Source organism: Salvia splendens, chromosome 12 (genome assembly GCF_004379255.2).
Source record: "Salvia splendens isolate huo1 chromosome 12, SspV2, whole genome shotgun sequence".
Classification (NCBI taxonomy): domain Eukaryota; kingdom Viridiplantae; phylum Streptophyta; class Magnoliopsida; order Lamiales; family Lamiaceae; genus Salvia; species Salvia splendens.
Genome location: NC_056043.1, coordinates 10,296,137 through 10,322,425, shown reverse-complemented (window position 1 = coordinate 10,322,425; position 26,289 = coordinate 10,296,137). Strand labels below are relative to the sequence as shown.

At 39.6% G+C, this 26,289-nt stretch overlaps 3 protein-coding genes and 2 pseudogenes across 4 annotated transcripts; 3 read left to right on the top strand and 2 right to left on the bottom strand.

The window, feature by feature from the left end:
* Window positions 1-776: 776 nt before the first annotated feature.
* On the bottom strand, window positions 777-3,118 carry LOC121759549 (cytochrome P450 CYP749A22-like). Of its 2 annotated transcripts, none has more exons than XM_042155180.1 (5): window positions 2,718-3,118; window positions 2,405-2,628; window positions 2,087-2,319; window positions 1,592-1,967; window positions 777-1,507 (listed from the first exon to the last, which is right to left on the bottom strand). In XM_042155180.1, the coding sequence occupies exons 1-5, from the start codon at window positions 2,983-2,985 to the stop codon at window positions 1,079-1,081; spliced, it is 1,530 nt and encodes a 509-aa protein (XP_042011114.1). In that variant the 5' UTR covers window positions 2,986-3,118; the 3' UTR covers window positions 777-1,078. The 2 variants fall into 2 exon arrangements, with proteins under 2 accessions (XP_042011114.1, XP_042011113.1); XM_042155179.1 differs by having other exon boundaries at window positions 1,592-1,970; window positions 2,718-3,115.
* A 5,054-nt stretch (window positions 3,119-8,172) lies between these two features.
* On the top strand, window positions 8,173-16,002 carry LOC121758507 (annotated as a pseudogene).
* Window positions 16,003-16,221: 219 nt separating this feature from the next.
* Window positions 16,222-18,292, top strand: LOC121757372 (cytochrome P450 CYP749A22-like). Its single transcript, XM_042152926.1, has 5 exons — window positions 16,222-16,588; window positions 16,671-16,894; window positions 16,965-17,197; window positions 17,294-17,675; window positions 17,753-18,292. The coding sequence occupies exons 1-5, from the start codon at window positions 16,318-16,320 to the stop codon at window positions 18,179-18,181; spliced, it is 1,539 nt and encodes a 512-aa protein (XP_042008860.1). The 5' UTR covers window positions 16,222-16,317; the 3' UTR covers window positions 18,182-18,292.
* Window positions 18,293-18,887: 595 nt separating this feature from the next.
* Window positions 18,888-20,925, top strand: LOC121758156 (cytochrome P450 CYP749A22-like). The gene is made up of 5 exons (XM_042153591.1): window positions 18,888-19,232; window positions 19,321-19,544; window positions 19,620-19,852; window positions 19,928-20,288; window positions 20,358-20,925. The coding sequence occupies exons 1-5, from the start codon at window positions 18,947-18,949 to the stop codon at window positions 20,784-20,786; spliced, it is 1,533 nt and encodes a 510-aa protein (XP_042009525.1). The 5' UTR covers window positions 18,888-18,946; the 3' UTR covers window positions 20,787-20,925.
* A 144-nt stretch (window positions 20,926-21,069) lies between these two features.
* On the bottom strand, window positions 21,070-25,683 carry LOC121757515 (annotated as a pseudogene).
* Window positions 25,684-26,289: the final 606 nt, after the last annotated feature.

Below are 26,289 nucleotides of genomic sequence, written 5' to 3'. Positions count from 1 at the left end.
ACTTTCAATATGCCTTACAAATCTTTTTATACCTCTCTCGATTATCATCTTTAAGAGTTAGTAATTTATAATTGAATCGATTATTGGTTATCAGCTGCCGATTATGGGATCATGTATGCTCAGTTCTCCATGAGAATAGAGAACCATTCAATCTAGCCGAGGTATTGAAATAAAGCACGAGTTCCTACTAGCTCAAGTAGTAATCAATAGCCAAGTCAATCCAAGAAATCTGTATTTCTACACTCCAGCGAGCACCTCTTGATCTACTGAGTGCTCAGAACGAGCGCCCGGCGTTTCCTTAACAATTCTCTGCCTTTATTTTTTGTCATGCAATTCACCTTTCTTCTTGAGCTCTCTCAATTGTATTTTTCTTATCAATTCATAAATCACAATCACTTCCCACTTTCTTGATGCGCTTATACTCCTCGTCGTGGAAATTCTTCACGAATCTCTTGCGATTCATCTATGAGCACTCAGCTAATCAATTCTCATACTTAAACAATTCTCAACCTAAATTACATAAAATATAAAGGGAAGGCCCTTAACTCGCCAGCTTTCCCTCCTCATGCTCTATTTTTTATTGTTTGGGTCAAGTAGATATGAAAATAGATTTTTTAGATTTTTGAAAATTATCTATATAGTTACTATTACAACACAACAGTTTCAAGATCATAGATTATAAGATCTTATAAAATTCTATGAGTAAGTCTGTGGTACGGGAGTCGGATGATCGGAACGGCGACCGAGAGTGTACTAATGCGTAATGCACTACGAGATGAGGAAGGGGAAGAGATATTTTGCATTAATTCAATAACATGCATTACATAATGAAGAAGCAGCTTATATACACGCTGCAACAAGCTCACAACCAACTAACTAACTATATTCCCTCACGCTCCGCGCACATGGCTAATTTGATCCACTGTTTCTTGGTATTGCATGCATCCATGCACCACGTTATTTATCTTCCATCTCCTCGCGCTTATTCGCGTCACACTTCACGTATCAGTCTGTAAATCAAGCAAAACAACATATTTTCATGCAAAAGTAGTACAACACAACTCTGTTTAGTCTTGTTTTAAAGCGGCTGAAGCAAGATCCCAACTCCGTGCTGCGGGTGAGCAGTGAGGACTATCAAAGGCGAGTGAACATACTCCGGTGAGAGTGTGAACTTGTAGCGTTGGAGGATCATCGAGAGCGCTATCTTTGCCTCACTGATCGCCAAATTGAGGCCCACACAAGTTCGTGGCCCATATCCAAATCCTAGAAAGGCTGTGGGGTTGCCATTCATCGCCTTAGCCATCCCTTCAGAAAATCTTTCCGGTTTGAAAAGGTGAGCGTCTTGACCCCATATGTCAGGATTCCGGTGGATGGCTAGAGGCGGAATAGAAACTCTCATATTTGCAGGAAACTCGTATTTTCCCAACTTCACTCTGCTGTCTATTCTCCTTAGAATACTAGTGACAGGGCTGTATAGCCTCAGTGTTTCATATAATATCATGTTAACCTGCACATCAACAAACATGTATCAAAATTCTACATGTCACACTTCTTAAGAGTATTTGGGGACAAAAATATCAATTTTTCGTACGGTTTTTAATCTGGAAAGGCCATCAGAGTTGGGATTTTGTTGACCGAAAAGTTGTAACACTGCTTCCCTGGCTCTCTCTTGCCAGTCTGTGTGGATTGCAAGGAGAAATGTGGTCCATGACAGTAAACTGAAAGTTGTTTCTTGTCCAGCAAAATAGAAGGTTTTACATTCATCGATGATCTCAGCTGCTGATATCTGGCTCTTCGGATCTGTATCGTGGTGACCTTTTAGGAGCGATCCTAGAAAATCACTACCGAAACTGTCTGCTTTGCCACTTTGAACCTCAAACTGTCTCTTCTTTACTATTTCCATGATAGAATCATGAAGCAACAGCTCGGTTTTGTCTGCTTCGATGTCATCCCGTGTTCTTATAAATCTTCTGCCATGCCAAAAAAGTTACCACTTAGATCAGATTAGATTCTGAATTAAATCAAACACAATGCCCACACAACAAATATGTTAAGACTAGCATCTTAACATAAACATATAACATACCCAAAACCAAAAAGTCTGATCTTGAACACATTTCTGGAAATCAAGACACCAAGCTTGGACAACATATCAAATATCTTTCTCCCTTCCAAATAGCTACTTCCAAAAGCTGTTCTAGAAATCACATCTGAGCTAAGAAGCCTGAATTCGCTGCATACCTCGATTTCTTTACCATGGTAACTCCTCCATTTCTCAAGCATGGTCTCGACACAAGAAACCATGGCAGGTACCATCTCCTATTAACCAACATAAACAGACAAGGTATTATATTAGATATCTCTTCTTGAATAAAAATGATAATCTTGTACTATACTTTATTACCTTGAGGCAGTCTCCATGGAAAGCATGATTAGACAATTTCCTAAGCTTAGACCATTTTTCACCATCTGTCACAACAAGTCCATCTCCTAACAATTGCTTGAAGTAGCCTCTTACTATGGTTTTTGGATATGTACCTTCTTTGTTGGTGAGGATTTCCTTGATCAACTCTGGCTCAGTAACAACAATTTCAGGTTCAGTACCAATCCAGTGAAGAAAATTATTTCCTGTTTTAATCAATTTAGACAGGCACAAGTGAATTAATAAAATGAATTTAACATAATAAACAGTTACTGAAAAAATAATATATTAGTACCATATAATTTAATCCAAGAATACAAGTGAGGCTGAATTATTGGAAATATATCATGAGATATGTCCTTGGTAGCTGCATCTTTTGTTTGGTGATTCATCTTGATGATCTCGTTGGTGGTGCCATGGAGGAATCTGTAAGGAGGGCCTCTGATTCCTTGAGACTCCATCAAACGTTGAAGACGAAGAGGAATCCAACATAATTTGTACAAGATGATTGAAGGAATTATCAACACAAAAAGGGATACAGCCATAGCTAAAAGGGGAATCATGGCTTAAATTAATCAAGACTTCAAACTCTAAACCGTCTGAATATATACTCACACTGGGGTTGATTAATAGTACTGTGGGAAAGTCGGTGTGCAGACAAAGATTAGTATAACGATGAGTTTCTTTTTATCTACTATATCATTTTACTAGAATAATCTACAAATCTGAATTTTCTAATAATTTTATACTAAAGAATATTTTAAACTTTAAATAGACTCCAAAAATATCATCTTTCTTATATTTGAGAGGCTTTGAAGTTAAATATAATCCCAAAATATTATCTCTCTTATACTTGAGAGGCTGTAAAGTATGGTTGTCAAATTGTGCGGGTTGGATCATTATCATGTCAACCAATTATCGACCCAACCCAATAAGGTCAAAATCCAATCCAAACCGAAATCATCGGGTTCTTATCGTATCACAATCCAACAGGTTCGTGTCGGATTCGTGCGTGTTATCATGTACCCAAAAAAAGTCAATCATCTGTTAATGATAGTCAGTTAGTTTAATACGACACGATAACGACTAAAACATGATGTTGTTATACGTTTTAAACATGATATTACACGATAAAATAAAAAATTACCAAATTAAAATAATTATTTTAATCAAAATAATAAAATTAAAGTATAGTAATATTAAATCTAAATAATAAAATTAAATAATTAAAAAATAATTTTTAATAAAACTAAAGCATATTATTTCTTAAAATTCATAAAAAAATTAATTAATATATTTCTAATTAATAAAATTAAAATATAATATTTATTAATTAATTAAAATTAAAGTATAATATATTTTTAATTAACTAAAATTAAAGTATAATATTTTTAATCAACAAAAATAACTAAAATTAAAGTTTAATAATTTTTTAATTAATAAAAAGTAATTATTTTATTTCTTAACGTATAACACTAACCCGACCTAAACCCGACCCAACCCAACCCAACCCTTTTATCTCCGGGTTCTTATTGGGTCGATCATATAAGGACTCAAATCCTAAACATGCGTGTTCGTGTCGTTTTAACTTCGTGCGAGTCCATGTCGGATTATCGTATCGTATCACAAATTGCCAGTCGTAGCCGTAAAGCTTAAATAGAGTTCCAAAATATCATCTCTCACACGTTGCTTCTACGTCTTTGCCTAAGCACGTTGAGAAGACAATAACACGTTTTTTGAACTTGCAACATATTTTCAAACTTGCAACACATTTTTTCCAATAAATCCACTTCACGCGCCGTCAGCTACACTACCACAATTTGTCAATAATCTTCTGTATTCCTCTTTCAACGAATCATATCAATTATCAACAATAACTCCACAATTATATCCGGAGTCTCGGAGTTGATCCACATGGGCTCAATTTCGATTCACATAATCCATCATTTGTTCCATCTTAGATAAATGTAAAACCATGGCCCCCCCATCTCATAAGGTGGCATCGCAGTCGATCCAACTCCTCTTAAATAGAGAGAAGAAGGCTCTTAAAATTGAAGCCTACGTGACATTTTCGTTATAGGGTACTAAAAGGATTTTCGATCTTATTGAAAAGGATAAAGCTATACAGCCATAATATGGCCGGCCATAAAAGGATATTTTCGTAAATATGTATAAAAGTAACATTAATAATTTAATCGTTTCATTCAATGCTTAAATGTTTTTACTCTATTACCCCTAACCATTTATTTAGTAATATTATGTTTTTGGTTTTCACGGTATTAAGTCGTATAATCAATCAAGAACCACACACCCGTTTCTCTTTCACTAATTATTTTGATTTGTTTTTTATTTGACTAACTGTTCACTTTCACACTTTATCATGTATCTTAATTGAATTTGAAATTAATATAATGATTGAGAGTTTCAATTGACATTTTCGTTATAGGGTACTAAAAGGATTTTCGATATTATTGAAAAGGATAAAGCTATGCAGCCATAATGTGGCCGGCCATAAAGGATATTTTCATAAATATGTATAAAAGTAACATTAATAATTTAATCGTGTCATTCAATGCTTAAATGTTTTTACTCTATTACCCCTAACCATTTATTTAGTAATATTATGTTTTTGGTTTTCACGGTATTAAGTCGTATAATCAATCAAGAACCACACACTCGTTTCTCTTTCACTAATTATTTTGATTTGTTTTTTATTTGACTAACTGTTCACTTTCACACTTTATCGTGTATCTTAATTGAATTTGAAATTAATATAATGATTGAGAGTTTCAATTGGTCATCATTTCAATTGACATTTTCGTTATAGGGTACTAAAAGGATTTTCGATATTATTGAAAAGGATAAAGCTATGCAGCCATAATGTGGCCGGCCATAAAGGATATTTTCATAAATATGTATAAAAGTAACATTAATAATTTAATCGTGTCATTCAATGCTTAAATATTTTTACTCTATTACCCCTAACCATTTATTTAGTAATATTATGTTTTTGGTTTTCACGGTATTAAGTCGTATAATCAATCAAGAACCACACACTCGTTTCACTAATTATTTTGATTTGTTTTTTATTTGACTAATTGTTCACTTTCACACTTTATCATGTATCTTAATTGAATTTGAAATTAATATAATGATTGAGAGTTTCAATTGGTCATCATTTCAATTGACATTTTCGTTATAGGGTACTAAAAGGATTTTCGATATTATTGAAAAGGATAAAGCTATGCAGCCATAATGTGGCCGGCCATAAAGGATATTTTCATAAATATGTATAAAAGTAACATTAATAATTTAATCGTGTCATTCAATGCTTAAATGTTTTTACTCTAGTACCCCTAACCATTTATTTTAGTGATATTATGTTTTTGGTTTTCACATTATTAAGTCTTATAATTAATCAAGAATCACACGCCCGTTTCTCTTTCACTAATTATTCTGATTTGTTTTTATTTGACTAATGGTTCACTTTCACACTTTATTATGTATCTTAATTGAATTTGAAATTAATATAATGATTGAGAGTTTCAATTGGTCATCATTTCAATTGAAATTTGGAGATTTCACTTGGATTTATTTTTATTTGGAAATAAAATTATCTCTATTCAAAATTTGCTATCATGAATCTTAATTGATATTAAATTATATTAGGGGATTCATTGAACAACAAGAGGTTCTAATTGATTTTAGATTAAATTAAATAATTATAATTCTCAGTTGAACCTAGAATTACATAGAGATTCAATTTGACATTCTATTGATTAGATTTTTTTTGGTTTTAGTTGAACACCTGTGGTTACAATTGATCTTAAAATGAAAATCACAATCAAGTACTGTATTACATATGAGAATAATAATTAGATTTAATTTACTAATTTTTTCTTTTTTGTAATATTATTTTCATATGGACCATTTAATGAATAAAGATTTTTTTGGTATAAAAAGCGCGGGTATATAAAATCTGATTATCAACATATACGAAAATTGAAATAAAAATTATAAAATTTCATCATCCGATCATCGTCAGAACATATGCAATTGATGTCTCGTTAGAATCCTTATGAAATTGCCTATAATTGATATATTTTTTACGGTTTTTTTAAATCAAGAGACTTATGTAAATTTAAAATTTTAAGATGATTTTGAGGAGAGAGAAAGTGGTGAATTTTACCTACCAAGATAAGAATTGACATTAATACCTTTAAGTTTATTTAAGTAATTTTTTAATTTAAAATATAATCATTTGGCATGGTTTCAACCACTAGATCTCTTAATTTAATGACTAGGATTTGGTCTTAGTTTGTAATTGGTAATTGGTTAGCTATTGATTATTACCCAGTAAAACTAAACACAAATTATTATTAACAACATGAATCAAATATCATAAAATATATTGATACATTATTTTAAAAAAATAATTGTACATATTAAATAATTTAATAAATAATACGTAAAAATAAAAATAGAAATAAAGGAAATGAAAAGGCCCTATAAATCAAAATGCCATTATAAATCCAGTGTCGCAATTTATTATTATTATCAAATTAATAATGAATAATTAAATACTCCCTCCGTCCCAGAAGAATAAACATTTTAGGTTCGACATGAGTTTTAATGCAAAATTAGTAAAGTAAAAAATAGGTAGAGAGAAAAGGTAATTAAAATTTTGTTAGTGGAACATGAGTCTCGCCTCATTAAAGAGAAAATAGTTTTAAAAATTAGAAAATGCATATTTTTGTTGGACGGACTAAAAAGAAAAGAGTGCATATTCTTATGAGACGGAGGAAGTAAAAAAGCAATTCAATCTCTAAATGATGGTATTTTAGGTAATTTTAAATCATCAATAGATATTAGGAATTTAGAATATATGTATAGCTCTATATCGTAATAATTATTATCAAATTATGCCACGATTCAATAGTATGAGGTATAATATGCTATCATAGTTTTTAAGTCATCACTGCGTTCAACTATAATATGTGTAATATAAATAAATAATAAACAAAGTACAAAGTACAAAAAAAATTACTAACTCTGAAGAAAACCACACTTTCCACTTACTAATATAACCGATGTTTTTTTTAAAATATCTTCAGTTATTTTATGGAGTATAAAAAAACTGATTTAATAATAAAGGGTAAAATTGACCGATAAGATTTGCATGATTTTAAAGAGAATTAATTACATTGAATCAGTCTTAAATAAATCAAAATTTTATTAATATTTTAATTTTATGGCTGGCCACTCGATTGAAAATCCAACTGTATGCAACTGCAAAAAAGCTTTAAGGTTGTAGTACAAAGTTTCCGATATGTATAATGAGGCATATGTTGATGACGCAGTTGAACATATCAATCGCATCCACTTTGAGAGAGGATCAAACCACCACAAATATCGAAGTTTTGAGGCAAGATGGAGAATCAGGTAGAGCCATATAGATATATGGTAAGAAGCCCAAAACATCTTCCTCCAAATTAAAAAGTAGTAAAATTTTAGAAGATATTAAAATAGATAAATGTTTAAATTTAAAATATTTGAAAATGATAAATGTTCTCCGTTGAGAAACTCATAGTCCCAACTGAAGTACTGAAATAGATCACGATTTCCGACTATATATCAATGTAATAACCGAGTACGTACATCTTATTGAATTAAACCAGATAGTACTAGTAAAATAGTATCCCCTTGCTATCACCACCAAAACAAATTCAATCGACAAGCACAAACTAAAAATGTCTAAATTTGAACTACTCTTACTCTTTTCCTCTGTTTTTTTGTACTTCTATTGCCTCAGATTCTTCCACAAACTATGGATGGCCCCGATTCGACTGCAAGCTAAAATGAGGTTGCTGGGAATGAGAGGTCCATCATACAAATTTACATGAGAAGCCAATGGCTATTTCACATCATGAACATCCTCTGTTTCCTAGGCTTCATCCTCATGTCTATGCTTGGACCAAGGTTTATGGTAAGAGTTAAAACCCAACAAAAAAATCCAATCTTTTTTGTTTGAATCACTTCTATGATATGATATAATAACAGGGAGAAACTTCATTTGCTGGGATGGTTCAAAGTGCTAACTGTTTGTGACGGAACCTGAGCTGAGCAAGGAGATACTGATGAACACAGATGGCGCTTTTCCCAAAATGGACATGGAAGGCTGTCTGAAGAAGCTCGTTGGGGAAGCACTCACCACAAATGAGGGTGTAAAATGGGCCAATGTCAGAAAACTGGCTGATCGCAGTTTCCACGCTGAGAGTCTCAAGGTAAGTCATCATTTTATATGCTTCATTTTTTAGCAGTTTTAAAAGTTGCCAGTTTTGGCAAGCAGAGCATGGTTCCAGAAATGAGTTCCAGCGTGGCGATGATGTTGGAAAAATGGGGAAACTATCAAGGAAGAGAGATTGATGTGTTCGAAGAGTTTAGGATTCTGACGATTGAAGTGATTTCTCGGACAGCCTTCGGTAGTAGTTACATGGATGGAAAGCATATCTTTGAGATGAAAGAGGAATTGCCAAAAATCTCTATAAAACTCAGATTTCCAGGCATTAGGTGCATGGATTTGAGGTTTTGTTGTTGTTGTTGTTGTTTATAGTCTAATTTGATGTATTATTCAGTTTGATAGTAAGAAGTGATGATGAGGTTGAGGCAGGGAGGCTTGAGCTAAGAATCAATGATTTGGTTATGGAGAAAGTGGGGGAGAGGGAGAGAGATGGAGAGTTGGGATGTGATTATCTGGGACAACTCATCAGAATCAGCCATGAATCCGATGTCGAGAAGAGGATCACAATGCAGCAGCAGTTGATTGACGAGGTTAAGGCAATCTACGGTGCAGGGAATCGCACCACCACGAGTTTGCTCCTAGCTACACACCCACAGTGGCAGGACAGGGCGAGGGAGGAGGTGAAGGAGACATTCGGAGGGAACACACCGGATGCCAGTGGCATTGTGTTAAGAGTAATCCTCTCAACGGGAGATCGGACGCTGGATTGTAGAAGTCCCGGGAGGCGAAATCCCGTCGACCGCTAGGGTTTGCAAAGAAAACGTAAAAGAAACAGAAGTAGGCGAAATCTCGATAATCTTATTCATGATTTCAGCGCCTATTTATAATTCTATGGACCCTAGGGTTGGTTCGACTTACAGCCCGGGAAAGAACCAACTAAGAAAACCCGGAACGGAGCTTATAAATTGCTCGACCCAATTGTTCAAAAAAATAAAAGGAAACAAAACAATAAATCCCAAAAATACAATTAAATCATCTATTCTACGTGCCGCTTTATTTGGAGACGAAGTCACCAAATCTGGCCGGTGGCCCCGCCTTCCTTCTTGGCCTCACACGCTTGTTCGTCTCTCTTGGTGACGCTCTACCTCGTTCCACCGTCTCACAAGTCAACTCCGGAGCCATTATTCCCTCCGGTTCTTCGTCCTCGATGGGAGAAAGCTGATGTCCAACCTGAGCTGCCGACGTACCCGTATCAACTCCCCCCGGGATAGAAACATCCTTGCCCACAAGGATCAGATCAGGAAAACGCCGGCGCACCAACGACAATGGCTCCCATGAGGGGCTCTCACCTCCATCATCTTCCCACTGAATCAAAGCTTCATCAACTGGCGCCCGCCACACCGTACGGTTGGCGACCCACTTCAACGGCCTTGACACCGGGCGACCCCGCGCGAACAGCGGAGGTAACTCCAAGGCCTCCGGCGACACCCCCTGCACAAATGATCGTAGCAAACTAACATGAAAGACATTATGCACCCGACTACCTTCCGGCAAACGAAGGCGATAAGCCACTTGACCGATACGTTCCAACACTTCAAAAGGACCGAAAAACCTCCGCGTCAGTTTTGAGGACAGCGGCTTGGCGACAGAATATTGCCGGTACTGCTGCAACTTTAGCAAAACCATATCCCCCACCTGAAACTCGACATGACGACGATGTTTATCCGCGGAAGCTCGCATTCGCTGTTGCGCCCTCTCCAAATTTGTCCTCAGCGCCACAATTAATTCTCCCCTCTGTCTGATCAAAGTCGCCACATCCGGAGGCGTGAAACGTGACGGCTCAGCTGCGACGAGCGGAGGGGGGTCACGCCCATATAAGGCCTTGAAGGGAGAAGTCCCCAAACTCTCGTTAAAGAAACAATTTAAAGATAATTCAGCCCATGGTAAAAAATTCACCCATTTGTTGGGTTTATCCGCGACAAAAGCTCGTAGATACTGCTCCAACCCACGGTTCCTCACCTCCGTTTGCCCATCCGACTGTGGGTGGTACGCGGTTGTGAAGTGCAGCTTAGTGCCGCTTAAACGTAACATCTCCTCCCAAACATCATTCAAGAAGACCGAATCTCGGTCAGACACCAAGGTCTTTGGAAACCCATGATGTTTCACCACGGACTCAATAAAAAGATTTGCCACCCGCAGAGCATTAAAGGATGGTGGCAATGGAGCAAAGTGCGCGTACTTGGACAATCGATCGACGACCACCATAATTGTCGTGAAACCTCTAGACTGTGGGAGACTCGTCACAAAGTCCATAGATACATCCTCCCAAACCTGAGAAGGAATAGGCAAAGGTTGCAACAACCCGGCAGGTTTTTGCGTCGAGTATTTTGTCGTCTGACACTCCATACAAGCTTCAACAAATTTTTGCACATCTCGCCTCATATTCTTCCAATAGAATTGCGCCGCAACCCGACGAAAAGTCCGTTCCACACCCGGGTGGCCAGCCAATGGAGTCGAGTGATGTTCCTGAAGTAAAGGCTTCTTCACGGCCGACTGCTCGCCCACATAGAGGCGTCGATCCCAATAGATCAAGCCATCGACGTACAACAAATGGCCACCCGCCTTGCCATCTCCAATCAGCTTCCTGATGTGTAACAGTTCCTCCAACTCCTCGTTCTCTGCGTGCAATGTCTCTAACAGATCTGGCACCGGATGCGCCACCATCGCCCGCAGCATCGACGCGGATCGCAGCTGATCCTCAGAGTCGACTTCCGGTTCCATATCCCGACGAGACAAAGCGTCTGCCACCCTGTTAGATGCTCCGGTCTTGTACTCTATACGGAACTTATACCCCATTAATTTTCTGGCATAAAATTGTTGGTCGGGGGTCTGTATGACTTGCTGCAATAATTCCTTCAAACTTTTCTGATCGCTCCGAATAACAAATTCTCGACCCAACAAATATTGCCGCCACTTCTGAACAGCCTCAACGATCGCATACAACTCTTTATGATAAGTGGAAGCCACACGACGACGCGGACCCAATTTTTTACTGAAATAAGCCAAGGGATGGCCATCATGTAGGAGTACCGCGCCCACCCCAAAATCTGACGCATCCGTTTCCAAGTAAAATACTTTGGTAAAATCCGGCAAACGCAACACCGGGGCTGACGTCATAGCTGCCTTTAGAGCCACAAAGCTCTCCTCCGCGGCCGGTGTCCAAGCAAAAGCGTCTTTCTTCAACAGCTCTGTTAACGGGCCGGCAATGGAAGCATAATTCGCGACGAAGCGCCGGTAATAACCCGTAAGTCCCAAGAAACCCCGCAACTGTTTGATAGACGAGGGAACTTGCCATGCGACCATCGCCGCAATCTTCTCAGGGTCGGCTTTCAACAGGCCGTTCGAGATTAAATGACCCAAGTAATCGACTGATAAGCTGCAGAAGACACACTTGGACAACTTAACAAAAAACATATTATTTTTCAAAATTGTAAGTACCTCGTGTAAGTGCCGAACGTGAGACTCCAAAGTCGGGCTGTAGACCAGAATGTCGTCAAAAAAGACGATGACGAAGAGGCGCAGTAAGGGCCTAAAAATGGTGTTCATAGCTGCTTGGAAGGTAGACGGAGCATTAGTAAGACCAAACGGCATGACAAGGAATTCGAAGTGGCCATCGTGCGTCCTGAAGGCGGTTTTGAAAACATCATCCGCGTGCATTCGGATCTGATGGTACCCCGATCGCAGATCTAGCTTGGTGAAAAAGCGCGCCGCCCCCAGTTCATCAAACAGTTCCTCGGAGGTGGGTATCGGAAAATGATCAGGGACCGTAGCAGTGTTTAAAGCTCTGTAGTCAATGCAGAACCTAAAGGAGCCATCCTTTTTTCGAATGAGCAGAACTGGTGAAGAAAACGGACTCTGGCTAGGCCTGATCACCCCGGAGGTCAACATCTCCTTTACTTGTCTCTCTATTTCCGTCTTCTGGAAATAAGGGTAACGGTAGGGGCGAACATTGACTGGATGGGAGTTCGGAAGCAAGTGAATTCTGTGATCAAAGGGGCGAGAAGGAGGCACACCCGTTGGAGCGCGAAACACCGTCTCGTGGGACCGCAGAACTGCTAACACCATGGGGTCTAGATCATCGGGAAATTGTGACAACTCAGCCCCGTCGTCTTGGTTCTCCATTCTGGGGACCGATACCAGTTCAAACACCTCAGCCGCCCCTTGTAGCGACAGTAATGTCGCGACAGTCCTAAGGGAGGAGTGCTGCGCGACGGGGGAAGACACCTTCAAACAAATCGGGGCTCCGTTACGCACAAACTCCAATGTCCCGTCAATAAAATCACTCGTTACCCACCGTAAGGACTTCAGCCACGCCAACCCGAGGATCACGTCCGGACCGTGAATAGGCAGGATATGTAAATCAATCAAGAAAACCTGTGATTGGATCACCACCCGGGTCCGCAGGCTAGCGTGCGAGCACACCAATGATGCACCGTTACCCACATAAACTCGAAACGGCTTCACCGCCGTTAAAGGCAAGGACAACCTTTGCGCCACTCTAGGATGCAAAAAATCGTGGGAACTGCCCGTGTCGACCAGAATCACCACCGGGTCAGCTCCAATGGTCCCCTTAAATTCCATTGCTTCCGGCCTCTGGCGACCTTCCAAAGCATAAATGTGAGAGAGATCCGCCGTGATCACGTCCGGTTCCTGAGACTCAGCAGGCGACTCTAACTCCTCCACTTCGTCTGACTCGTCGCCGCCCATATATGCCAAAAAGGGCCTTTTGCAGGCATGATTCTGCACCCATTTTTCCTGGCAATATACGCACAAACCCCAGCGAGTACGATCAGCGCGTTCCGCAGCCGTCAAGCGAATGACCGGCAACTTCGAATATTCAGGGCCCCGAGCATACACAGGTCTGGTCGCAGTTGGGGTCTGCTGTTGTTGCTGGTTTGTAGCCGACGGCTGGCCCTTTAGGTCTCTCGGCGCCCAATTGCGACGTTGGGGGCCGGTTGAAGCGCCCAGACTGTCGGTACTGCCATCAAACTCAATAGCCAAAGCCATAGCTGCCGCCACCGACCGTGGGTGTTGGTGTTTGACTTGACTCCGAACTGGTTGCTGAAGACCTGCGATGTAAATTGGCAGAAAAGTAGACTCGGGAATATTCGGGATCCGATTGCGCATAGATTCAAAAGTGGCATTGTATTCTGTCAGAGATCCTGTCTGTACCAGTTTAGCAATTAGGCCCAGATAATCCTCAAAACTCTGAGGATCGAAACGACGTCGCACATCATCCAAAAAATCCTTCCATAATACCACCGGGTTACTAGTGCGGTAATTAAACACCCATTCTGCCGCCTGATTTTCAAAGAGCATCACCATGTAATGGAGGCGAAAGGCTTCGGGCATCATTAGGTGATCGAAATAATATTGCACCCTCGCGATCCAATTCACCGCGTCAGTCCCATTGAAGCGCGGAGGTTTCATCTTGACATCGCGGGGTTGTTCCCATGATCTGTGACCTCCATTATTGTGCCAAGCTGGATTATCCCAAGAGGTGGATTGACGAGTCGACGACTGAGCCCTCCCCGGCGGCTCCCACGACGTTAAGGGGCCCGAGCCCAACTGGGGTCCAGCCGCGAATCCACCAAACTGGCCCGCCATAGAGAGCGGCGGCGGGGCAAAACCCAAAGTGCCGTCCCCTCTGCTCGTTCCCGCAGTCGACCACGGCTGCTCCCACGTGCGACGTGGCTGCTGCTGGAAACTGGTAACCACCGATTGGGTGGGAACCGGGATCGGTATCGATTGTGGTAGAGACTCCGTGAACCAATGCGACGGTAGACCAAAACTCGGAGTTGTTTCTGCCCGTGGTGGTACCAAACGCCGATCAAAATCATCCATACGCGTCTCGAATCGCGCCAAAGAGGCTAAGATATGCTCAAACATCGGTGTAACTGGATTTGAGCCTTGATTGGTTGAATCCGAAGGCCTCCCGCCGCTGCTCGACGGAGGGGCAAGCCCGATCACCGGCATCCCAGATGAACGTCCAACCTCCGAAACAATGGCATCCATGAGTTCAGTGAAAGCACCAATTTGTTAAGAGTAATCCTCTCAATGGGAGATCGGACGCTGGATTGTAGAAGTCCCGGGAGGCGAAATCCCGTCGACCGCTAGGGTTTGCAAAGAAAACGTAAAAGAAACAGAAGTAGGCGAAATCTCGATAATCTTATTCATGATTTCAGCGCCTATTTATAATTCTATGGACCCTAGGGTTGGTTCGACTTACGGCCCGGGAAAGAACCAACTAAGAAAACCCGGAACGGAGCTTATAAATTGCTCGACCCAATTGTTCAAAAAAATAAAAGGAAACAAAACAATAAATCCCAAAAATACAATTAAATCATCTATTCTACGTGCCGCTTTATTTGGAGACGAAGTCACCAAATCTGGCTGGTGGCCCCGCCTTCCTTCTTGGCCTCACACGCTTGTTCGTCTCTCTTGGTGACGCTCTACCTCGTTCCACCGTCTCACAAGTCAACTCCGGAGCCATTATTCCCTCCGGTTCTTCGTCCTCGATGGGAGAAAGCTGCTGTCCAACCTGAGCTGCCGACGTACCCGTATCACATTGCAAGGCTCAAAATAGTACTAATAAGCTGTCTTGGTTTCATATTTTTTTATACTCCTATGTCAAATGTTTTCTGATGCATAATATGCTTTGCAGATGAACATGATAATTAATGAGTGTCTGAGGCTATACCCTCCAGCTCTTTCACTGACTCGGAAAGTTGCAAAGGAAACCAAAATAGGCCAACTCTGCCTATTTCCCAACACCAACATTTTCATTTCTGTGCTGGCTCTACACCACAATCCTCAAATCTGGGGAGACGACGTGCTTCTCTTTAAACCGGAGAGATTTGCACATGGGGTTATTAAAGCAACGAACAATAACACTGCTGCATTTGTACCGTTTGGGATGGGGGCTCGAACTTGTGTAGGTTTCGAGTTCACCACCACCAAAGCCAATATTGCCCTTGCAATGATTCTACACAACTACAAGTTCTTCCTCTCACTTAACTACGTCCACCGCCCCATTGAGGACATCATTCTTGTCCCAAGAAATGGAATTCAAGTCATCCTCGAAAAAATCTGGGACCAAAATGTTCATCCAGTTCATGACTGTGTACTATAGTGTTGTTGTGTGTCTGTTTGTCTATAGGAATAAAATTATACTACTATGTAAAATGGATTGTTCAAGTCTGAAACACAGTTTTTGTGATCTTGATCTTGATCTTAGCATAGTTTGTTTCCTTGTTATGAAAACAACTCTTTCACTTCATTTTGGTGGTATTAATTATTAGCATTATTGCTGTTTTTTTTGTCTTTTTGGGAAGAATAGTATAAGGGACCACAAAGGTTGTTTGCAGGTCACCATTAAGAGTGATTATAGCCAAATATATTTGACTATGGCAATTAAGAAAAACAGTATGTCAAGAATAAGATACAAAAATCGATATATCACATCTACTATGAAGATAAAATGGAATAAGATAATTGCCAAAGATTGAGAAAGATAACAAAAGGTTCCATTCCCCTTTCCATTACCGAAAAAAATTCATTGACAAACATAAGTCATAGGGAAAAATCAGTGCTAATGAGAATGTTAGTAGTGATGGTACTTCTTTCAGCAATTTTGTGCTTCTACTTGCTCAGATTCTTGCACAAAATATTTTGGACTCCGATTCGGCTGCAAGCTAAAATGCGGTCGCAGGGAATCCGAGGTCCAGCTTACAAATTCCCTCATGGAGACACCAAAGATATCTCTCACATGAGAAGCCAATTCATGGATAAACCAATGATGGATATTTCACATGACTTATTTCCAAGAATTCAACCTCATGTCTATGCATGGACCAAGGCCTATGGTAAGAGACACAGGTTCATTTATATTTCTTGATTTTTTTTCTACGATGAGACAAGAGTTGATAGACTTATATTTGGTGACAGGGAAGAATTTCATTTGCTGGCATGGTTCCCAATGCCAATTGTTTGTTACTGAACCAGAGCTGATAAAGGATCTAATGACGAACAGAGAAGGTGTTTTCCCGAAAATGGAGGTCGAGGGTGCTGCAAAGAAGTTGCTGGGAGAAGCACTCATCACAAATGAGGGTGAAAAATGGGCCAAAGTGAGAAAACTGGCTAATCACACTTTCCATGCAGACAGCCTCAAGGTAAGTCCTTTCCGCCATTTTCTGGTGAAAGAGATTTTGTTTTTTAGCAGCATTGGATTTTCATTTGCAGAGAATGGTTCCAGAGATGAGTGCAAGTGTCGCCATGATGTTGATGAAGTGGGAGAGCTATGGAGGAAAGGAGATCGACGTGTTCAAAGAATTCGGGAAGCTGACGACTGAAGTGATTTCAAGAACTGCCTTTGGGAGTAGTCACATTGATGGGGAGCATATATTTGAGATGGTAGCAAAATTGACAGAAGTTACAGTTAGAAATGTGTATAAAGTCAGAGTTCCAATAATCAGGTATATACATATAGTGCTATCACATTACACCTTGATAGTTAAGTTTAAAAAGTTGTGATGTTATTTGTTACGCTATGATGTGTCTGTCCCATTCAGTTCCCTAGTAAGAAACAATGATGAGGTTGAGGCGAATAATCTCGAGCAAAGAATCAAGAGTGCTATACTGGAGAAAGTGCGAAAGAGGGAGATAGACGCGAAGAAAAATGGGAATCTTGATGACTTCGGGTGTGATTACCTGGGGCAACTTGTCGGAAGCAGCCATCAATCTGATGTCAAGAAGAGGATCACGACAGAACAGATGATTGATGAGATCAAGGCCATCTACGGTGCAGGCCATCTGACGACCACAAGCTTGCTCGGGTGGTGTGCTGTGCTCCTAGCGACACACACGGAGTGGCAAGACAGAGCTAGGGAGGAAGTGATGGAAACATTTGGAGGGAGCAGCCCGGATTCTGATGGCATTGCGAGGCTCAGAATAGTAATAAAGCTCATTACCAATAGTCTTGCTTTTGCATATATAGTCATATTGAATGAGATTGTTAAATGTGAATGCAGATGAACATGATCATCAACGAGTGTTTGAGGCTATACCCTCCAGTTCTTACAATGACGAGGAAAGTTGCCAAGGAAACTAAACTAGGACAGCTCTGTGTATTTCCCAACACCAACATTTTCATTTCAGTTCTAGCTTTGCACCACAACCCTGAAATCTGGGGCAACGACGTGCTTCTCTTCAAACCAGAGAGATTCGCACAAGGTGTTGCTAAAGCTACCAATAACAACGGTGCTGCATTTCTGCCTTTTGGAATGGGGACTCGGACTTGTGTAGGTCTCAACTTCACCACCAATGAAGCCAAGATTGCACTATCCATGATCCTGCAAAAGTACAAGTTTGCCCTCTCGCCTAACTACGTACACAACCCTGCTGATGTCTTCATACTTACTCCCAAAAATGGAGTTCAAGTCATCCTCAAAAAAGTGTAAATGCACTGCATGAATGTCTTTTTGTGCATATGTTTGCAATTATGTGTGATGGAAATAAGTTCATGTGTGAAACAAGTGTTTAAGTTGGAAGAAGTGATATTTCCTATGTTTAAGTCGATCAGATCGCTGGATGGAATACATATCGATGAGACAATGATATGATCGGTATCATAACTTATCTTCATCAAAGACAATAAACTATGCTAATGTCCAGATTGAAGTCACATAAGAAACATACAATGTTTAAGGACCACAAAACTATAATATAATGTAAGGACCACAAAAGATTGTTCTTATGTCACTATTGTGATTCTCTTAATAAGAAACTAGAAACACAATCTTATTATTGAATGCAATAATGCAACACAATCTTATTATTGAATGCAATAATGCATACATCAGATAACATTAAAAATGATAATGAGTTGAATCAGATATACTTTATCACTTATATCACTCTCAACTCCCAATCATCCCTTAAACAAGAATTCATGTCATACCATCATCTCAAGGACCACCAACATTTTCTATTAGTTTGATTTTCTGAGACTCTGAGGTGTTGATGTCAACCAATGCTTAATACTACCAAATAGAGTAGTTTAAATAGTACAATAATTGCTTATTTTAATGTCATCAGAATCGACAATGACAGAGTAATTTAACAACAAATTAACATCCACACTTCCACAAGGTAATGACAAACATTGCTAGTTGGTGACTGCTGATATAATACTATGTCTTTATTCCATTATCAGTTGAAAGAAGATGGAAACTCTTGTATTAGTAACAATCTTTCTTGCTGTATGTCTGTTGGTTTATGTCTTGCGAAATATAGTTCGATTGATTAAGAAAATATGGTTGAATCCAATACGCGTAAGCCACCTCATGTCGTCCCAAGGCATCAACGGCCCTCCACCCAGATGGCTGTATGGAAACACGAAGGAGATTATGGAGATGAGAAGGGAGGCGACCGGACATGCAATGGAAGACGTCTCACACAATATATACGCGAGAATTCTACCTCATGTACATTCATGGACACAACAGTATGGTAACTATCCTCAAACATAAAAAGCCATTCCGTGTTAGTCTCTGTTTTAGTCTTGCACATTTAGTTTTAATATTCTCTCTTGTGACAGGTGAAAACTACCTCAACTGGTACGGTTTTCAACCACAGTTGGTAGTTACCGAAACAGAACTTGTTAAGGAGATACTAAACAACAAAGGAGGTGACTACCCAAAAATAGATCTTGATGGTTTTGCACAGAAATTGCTGGGAGACGGCGTGTCATCATCTAAAGGACAGAAGTGGAAAAGGATGCGAAAGCTTGCCAATAATGCTTTCCATGCGGAGAGCTTGAAAGTGAGTCTGCAACTACACAAGCATACTTAAAATGTAAGAATGTTTCACTCGTGTCATGGCTTTGTGAAACTGTAGAATATGATTCCTGCAATGGTCACAAGTGTGGAGGCGATGCTAGACAAGTGGAAGAGCTACGAGGGCAAAGAGATTGAGGTGTTCGAAGAGTTCAAGGTATTGACATCACAGGTTATTTCAAAGACAGCCTTTGGCAGCAACTACTTGGAAGGGCAGAACATATTTGATATGTTGACGAAGTTAGCGTCGCTTCTTTCAAGAAACACTCTCAAGGTTAAGTTTCCTGGCACGAGGTAAATACCTTACTATACTAACTAGAGTTGTTACACAAATGTTTCAATGTGTTTTCATCTTGAATTCTTTGGCAGCCTGTTCTTGACAGACAAAGACGAGGTTGAATCAGAGAAACTAGAGAAAGGGATCCGCGACTGCATCATACAGATAATAAACAAACGAGAAAAGCAAGGAAATTCACGAAAAGATTTTCTTGGAATGCTCTTAGAAGCTAATCTGGACAAGGATCAAAACATTAGGATCTCGACAGAAGACATAGTTGATGAGTGCAAGACATTCTACTTCGCTGGGCACGAAACAACGACAGCGTTGCTAGCATGGACTGTTCTTCTTCTTGCCAAGAACCAAGAATGGCAAGACAAAGCAAGGGACGAGGTTACTGATGCGTTTGGGCAGCTGAATCCTAGTGCAGACGGCATTTCAAGACTAAAAACAGTAAGAAACCCTCTCAAAATATTGTTTTGCTTTCACAAGTAATTAACATTCTTGAATGGTTGTGCTTAGATGAACATGATCATAGAAGAATCACTGAGACTATACCCTCCGGTGCCATTAATTAAGAGAAAAGTGGATAAGCGAGTTAAGCTTGGGAAGCTAACTCTACCACCTCAAATGGAGCTATATATTTTGCCATTGGCAATGCATCATGATCCTAATATATGGGGAGAAGATGTTCATCTTTTCAGACCAGAGAGATTTGCACAAGGGACTGTTAAGGCGACTAACAATAATCCTATTGCGTTCTTGCCATTTGGGTTCGGACCAAGAACTTGTCTTGGTCTGAATTTTGCCACTGTGGAAGCAAAAATAGCACTTTCAATGATTCTGCAACGTTACCGATTGATCCTTTCACCTACGTACATTCACTCTCCAGTTCAGGTGTTTATGATCATTCCGAAACATGGAGTTCATGTTATTCTCCAGAAAATTTGACACAACATTTCTCAATCAATAAGTATGTGTGAACTTGTGGTTATTCCTTCTAATACAGTTTTAATTGTAACTAATAAATAAATGTATGAGTGATTGGTAAACTGATTTTTGGTCAAGAATTTAGAACTACATTGCATCATTTTTGTTCGGTATATAGATAAGTGCTAAATGGCTTTACTTATCAATTTTATTCTCTGTACACCTAATTCACTAAACATCATTTTCTTAAATTTCCAATTAATTTACTAAATATAATTTTCTTAAATCTTACGCCAAAAAGAAATGTCTCATGGGGCGATGAGAGTATTTGTATTTCGAAACAAATTAAGTTCTAATGTGAATATAGTTAGAGAGGGGGCATTCATGGTACAAGCATAAACTACAACATCGATCCAAATCGAAGTAAATCAAAAACTTAATCCATCGATCCAACATCGAGTACCACGTTTTCGAACCAAAAAGGAAAATTACCGGAACAGAGGTCATCATCATCGCCTTCGCTTCTTATTTTTACCCAACTGGCCAGACTTAAATGCATGCTCCTGTTCTTGAAGGAAAGCTCTGTATTTCCCATACATCTCAGTTTTCTCTTCCTGCATTCGCGCCTTTTCCCGTTTCTTCACCTCAAACAAGAAGTGGTTATCTTTCCTTAGTTCACGCACAGCGCCTCTCGCCTCCTGCTGCAGTTGTTTCTTCAACTTCTTTCTCTCCACTCGCTCCCGATCTGGATCATAATCTATTCCCTTCACAAAGCTGCCACATTTCCACAATCCCATCATCAATTTTGTCTCTACCACTTACAAAACATAATCTACTTATAATGGGAAAATGACTTACTTGTCCTCAAACTTTGGAATTGCTGTTTAGATAACCTTCTGCTTTCGGATTCTCAGTGGCAGTCGCAGCAACTGGAACTCCTCAGATTTGGTCTTGATAAGCTGTGCTACATCTTTGATCTCAACCTTCAATGCATCGGGTATCAGATCTTCTTCTGCCAGTCCGTCTAATATTTCTGCGCTTGGCAAAAATATCTCCGGGAATGACTTGAATCCCTCGCTAATATCTACAAATCCTTTAAGGCTCCTAATAACTGCATAAAGTATGCTTGCCCTGTGCATATACGTACAAACAATTGTTATCCTGAATGATAACGACAATCAACATGGACTTCTGATATGAGTCTATTAAATAACTCATACAATCTGCCTCTATATCAAGCTTGTGAAACGAAAATATGAATATTGCCAGAAATCCTAACCTGAAGTTGTCGGAGGTGAAATAAGGAGAATCATCTGGCAAGTCCATTAATGTTAGAAAGTCCAAAGAATGAATATCTTCAACGCGTCCTTGCATATGGAGTAACGGCCTTAGTGCTTTTAATTCCATAAAATGGCACTACTGTTTCAATAACAACATCATTAAGTCGTTGTTTATGCAAAAGTAAGTGCACCTTCACTATAAACCAACTCGATAAAGCTGGCCTTAGATTTAATGCAAAGCCACATGTAAGTGCAGTGAGTTAAGAAAAAAAAAACCTGAGAAGTTTCATATCTTTGTCTGTTAGTTAGAGCTGCCATTAATATAGTCTGCAAATATGTAATAGCCTCGGGGCAGAACTTTTGGGATTGTCGACTGACCTGCAACAGTTAGCCAGTGTAAGTCCAGTGAGAGAGAGATTGAACTTCAAACCTCGTATACATAATGCACATAAATTATTCGACTTTAACAGAAAGGCAATCCTGATGAAATAAAAAAATTGCGAAAAAAGGTTATCAGGGAAAAATGCTGATATTTGATGATATATATGTTCACGATTTCTCATCCAACACATACTCTACATTGCCATCTAATTTCAACCTCTATAATGCATACGTAATGGTGATTTTTTATGCTATTAATAGGAAGAAAATAAATCACAGTTAGTATTTAACCACCTAATTGGAGCTGGAAAGAGAAGTAGAAAATTGAAAATCAAGGTAATCTATTCATGTCTTACAAAAGAAAATCCAGACAAGCAATGCAATTAAAGACAGGTTACGGATGTCGTGGTGGGCACAAGGTAGAGAAGGGGAAGGAGCAGTGGCCTAAAAGAATTCTAGAGCAGGTTAGGTTCGCCCAATTAAACTATCAGTCCCCAAAACACTTCATTTAGGAACTCGAAATGCTTTCATTTCTGGAAATGGATAGTGATGTACTGGAAGATTTAAAGAAACATCCAAAGTCAAGCAAAAAAACAAAAAGTCCAACAGATGATACTCACAGATAGCAACATAGAGCACAAGAAGGAGCCAATAGCAATATCTCGGCCAGAAGTTATCGGACACCGCATAAGGTATTCAGACATCAACAGGATAGCAGGAGTCATAACTGCATGGCGGAAATCAGAGCATGGGAAAATCATAATAGACCAAAGCCTCATGAAGAAAAGTGTCTTGAGAGACGGCCAACAATTTTTTCCTGTCAAGGAAAAAGAGTTCAGAAGTAACAACTGAATATATAAAACTTCACTCCACACATCAGCAAATGATCCCCAGAGAAATAAAAGTTCAAAAGGTTAAAGAAAAACAATGCATTTTGAAGGATAATGCAGCCAACCTGTTTTGCTAATATCTTGGCAGAATAGGGTACGGGTACGAAGCAACCTCTGACGAGCACAAATGGCTGCAAAGTATGGGGTCTCTGTACTCATTTCCATTAGTGGCTTGACGAGCATATTAAGTAACTTGAAATTTAGTGGCTTTGTGCTTGCTAAAACAGCAAAATATTGCAACAATACCCCATAGAACACCTGGATCCAATTCAGTCCATATTATAACAAAAAAATACAGCATATTGTCAACAATAATAATAACACAGGAAACCAAAATATTATCATACTTGCATCTTTTTCCGATTTTCTGCAGCAACAGCAATCACATTATATGTTCGAATCCGCCTGATAGCTTCCACAACTTGATCATCAGAATAATTTTCCAATAGGGCACTAAATTCTTCAAAAGATTTTGGAGCTTTGATTGTATATGGAAGCTCCCCTTTCTTATGCACATCCTCTTTAACAATTGGTTTTACTCTGAAAGCACCTGAATCATTATTTTGATTGCCCTTGGTTCTTAATATCTTCTTCTGGTTTTCCATGATAACTTTTTTACCAGTAGCATCATCACTGTCATCGTCCTCTTCTTCGTCTTCCAAATCAATTTGCTCTTCATCACTCTGTTCCCAGTCCTTCAGAGTCTGAGCCTTTTCATCTTCATCACTGCTCTCTTCAGATCCTTCTTCCTCCTCATCATCGACCCCATCATCATCATCTTCCTCGTTACCATCTTCTTCTTCTCCAGAAGTTGGAGCATCTTCTGCATCAGAATCAGTAACACTTTTTTTGTTGAGTAAGTCATCAATCCAGACAGCTTTAGTCTTTGGAATGGCATCAGAAAATGAGTCGCCGAGATCATCCCCCGATATATGACTAATCTGTTTGGTAGCTTCACCAACATCGTCTTCAGAATCATCAGCATCTCATTGCTGGAATCATCACCATCACCATCACCAGCAGCCATCCTCTTCCTACGATCTTCCTGAACAATGTTCAATACTCACGTGAAATTTACAGGTATTGTTATATTTGCATCCACTTGAAATCTGCTTCTCATAAGTTCAATTGTGTTACGCAATAATCGTAAGGATGCAAATACAGTTCCTCCATTCAAGATCAATCATTGCCACACAAAATAGAAGAAAGACGCATTTAGCAGCCAAGTACCAGAAGCAAGATATATTTCACAGACCACCAAGCATAGTTCACAAGGAGGCATGGAAATACTTAGGAACGAAAAACAACCCAAAGAAGGGGAACGGGCATCTGATTACGGTATACGGATTTGTAGTTATCATGAAAATTAGGTTCATACTCCATATGCATAGCTAATGTACAACTTTCTCCAAATATGTTGACTTTTTGCCCTTTAGATATGTGCAAGAAGTACTCAAGAGTGTACCTCCAACTGCTCTAGACACTCTTTCTCCTCTTGTGCCAACTCTTCAGGTGCTTTTGTCCTGTCCGATGGCCGAGCCCTCATATCAAGTGCCATTTCACCCACCAGTCTGTATATGATCATATAACAGTAAAACGTGTAACCTTTTAATTTGGATCCCATAACAAATATGCGGTAATAGGTCAGTTTCAATTATCATTTTTCCCCAAAAATTCCTTGCCCCAGTTTTATTTATAAGAAGCTAGTATTTCCTAATTCATCTAACTGGAGCATCACTCAGAAATACTACATTTTTCAATAACTACTAAGCAGAGTGAACAAAGTAAGAGCTGCTTTGAGAAGCCACACCTGCCGTTCACGCTGAGACCTCAAAATTGCCTTATCAAACTCCTCAAGTCCTTCATTTTGCTCTCCAATTCGCTTATCCACAAAAGTAGAAGACTTTGTGCTTTGTTCATATTCTTTCAGCAGCGTCTTCTGCCTCTGCATTTCCGCTCAAACACCACAAAAATAACACTCAACGCATAGCTAGCTTCTCAACACGTAAACAGAGGGAGAGGCTAAAATTGACCTTCTGAATGGCGAGAGAGCGCGAGAGCCCAATGCGGCGCCGTTCATCATCCTTGCGTTTCTTTCCCAATATATTGAATTTCCGCCGCGACCATATGCTCTCAAATGGATTCTCTTTGGGCCACTTGATTTTCTTTGAATCTGAATTTAAAGAGCTCAGCTTTTTGTTTATCTTGCCTTTACTTTTCTTCTTCTTCGCGCTCCCTGTGCTCGAACTCTTAGCCATCTTCAGATTCTTCAACCTTTTTGTGATGTTGCTGAGATGAAATGAGAAGAAACGGCGAGCGCAAGGCCACGGCGGCAGCAAAGGTGAAGAATAGGGGGCTTACGCTTGAAATTTTAAGAAAGAATAAGTAATTTGAGAGAATTAATGGGCCGGAATTAAATTTCAGTAATATTGTTGGGCTTTTTGTTGATTTGCAGGAAAGCAGCCAAGATTTAGTGATTTACTTCTATTAATGCACAATTATGTTGGAGACGCAATAACGTTTGCAACCTTGGTATTGGTGTGTAGGGATGTCAATGTAACCCGAACCCGCGGGCCGGCCCGAATAACCCGATAAAAATACAGGGTTAGGGTTGTAATTCGCAGCCCGAATTTAAAATCGGGCCATTCGGGCTGACCCATTCGGGTTGTCGGGTTATGCGGGCTGACCCGATAGGGTTACAGGTCAGCCCGTCGGGTTGAAGGCTTCTGCACCTGAGCAGTTTTTGTAACGGTCATAACTTTCTCTACAAAGCTCCGATTGAGGTGTGCAATATATCCACGCGAAGCTCTTTCGAAGACGAAGAGAATGATATGTATTAGAGGTTTATCAGACTTCAAAATTGCGAGAAACATTGACTCAAACAAGTCTGCTGCACATCCACATATTTTGTGTACATTTTCTAATCCATTTTCTATCATTTCTCAACAAACATGTAAACATACCAAAATATAG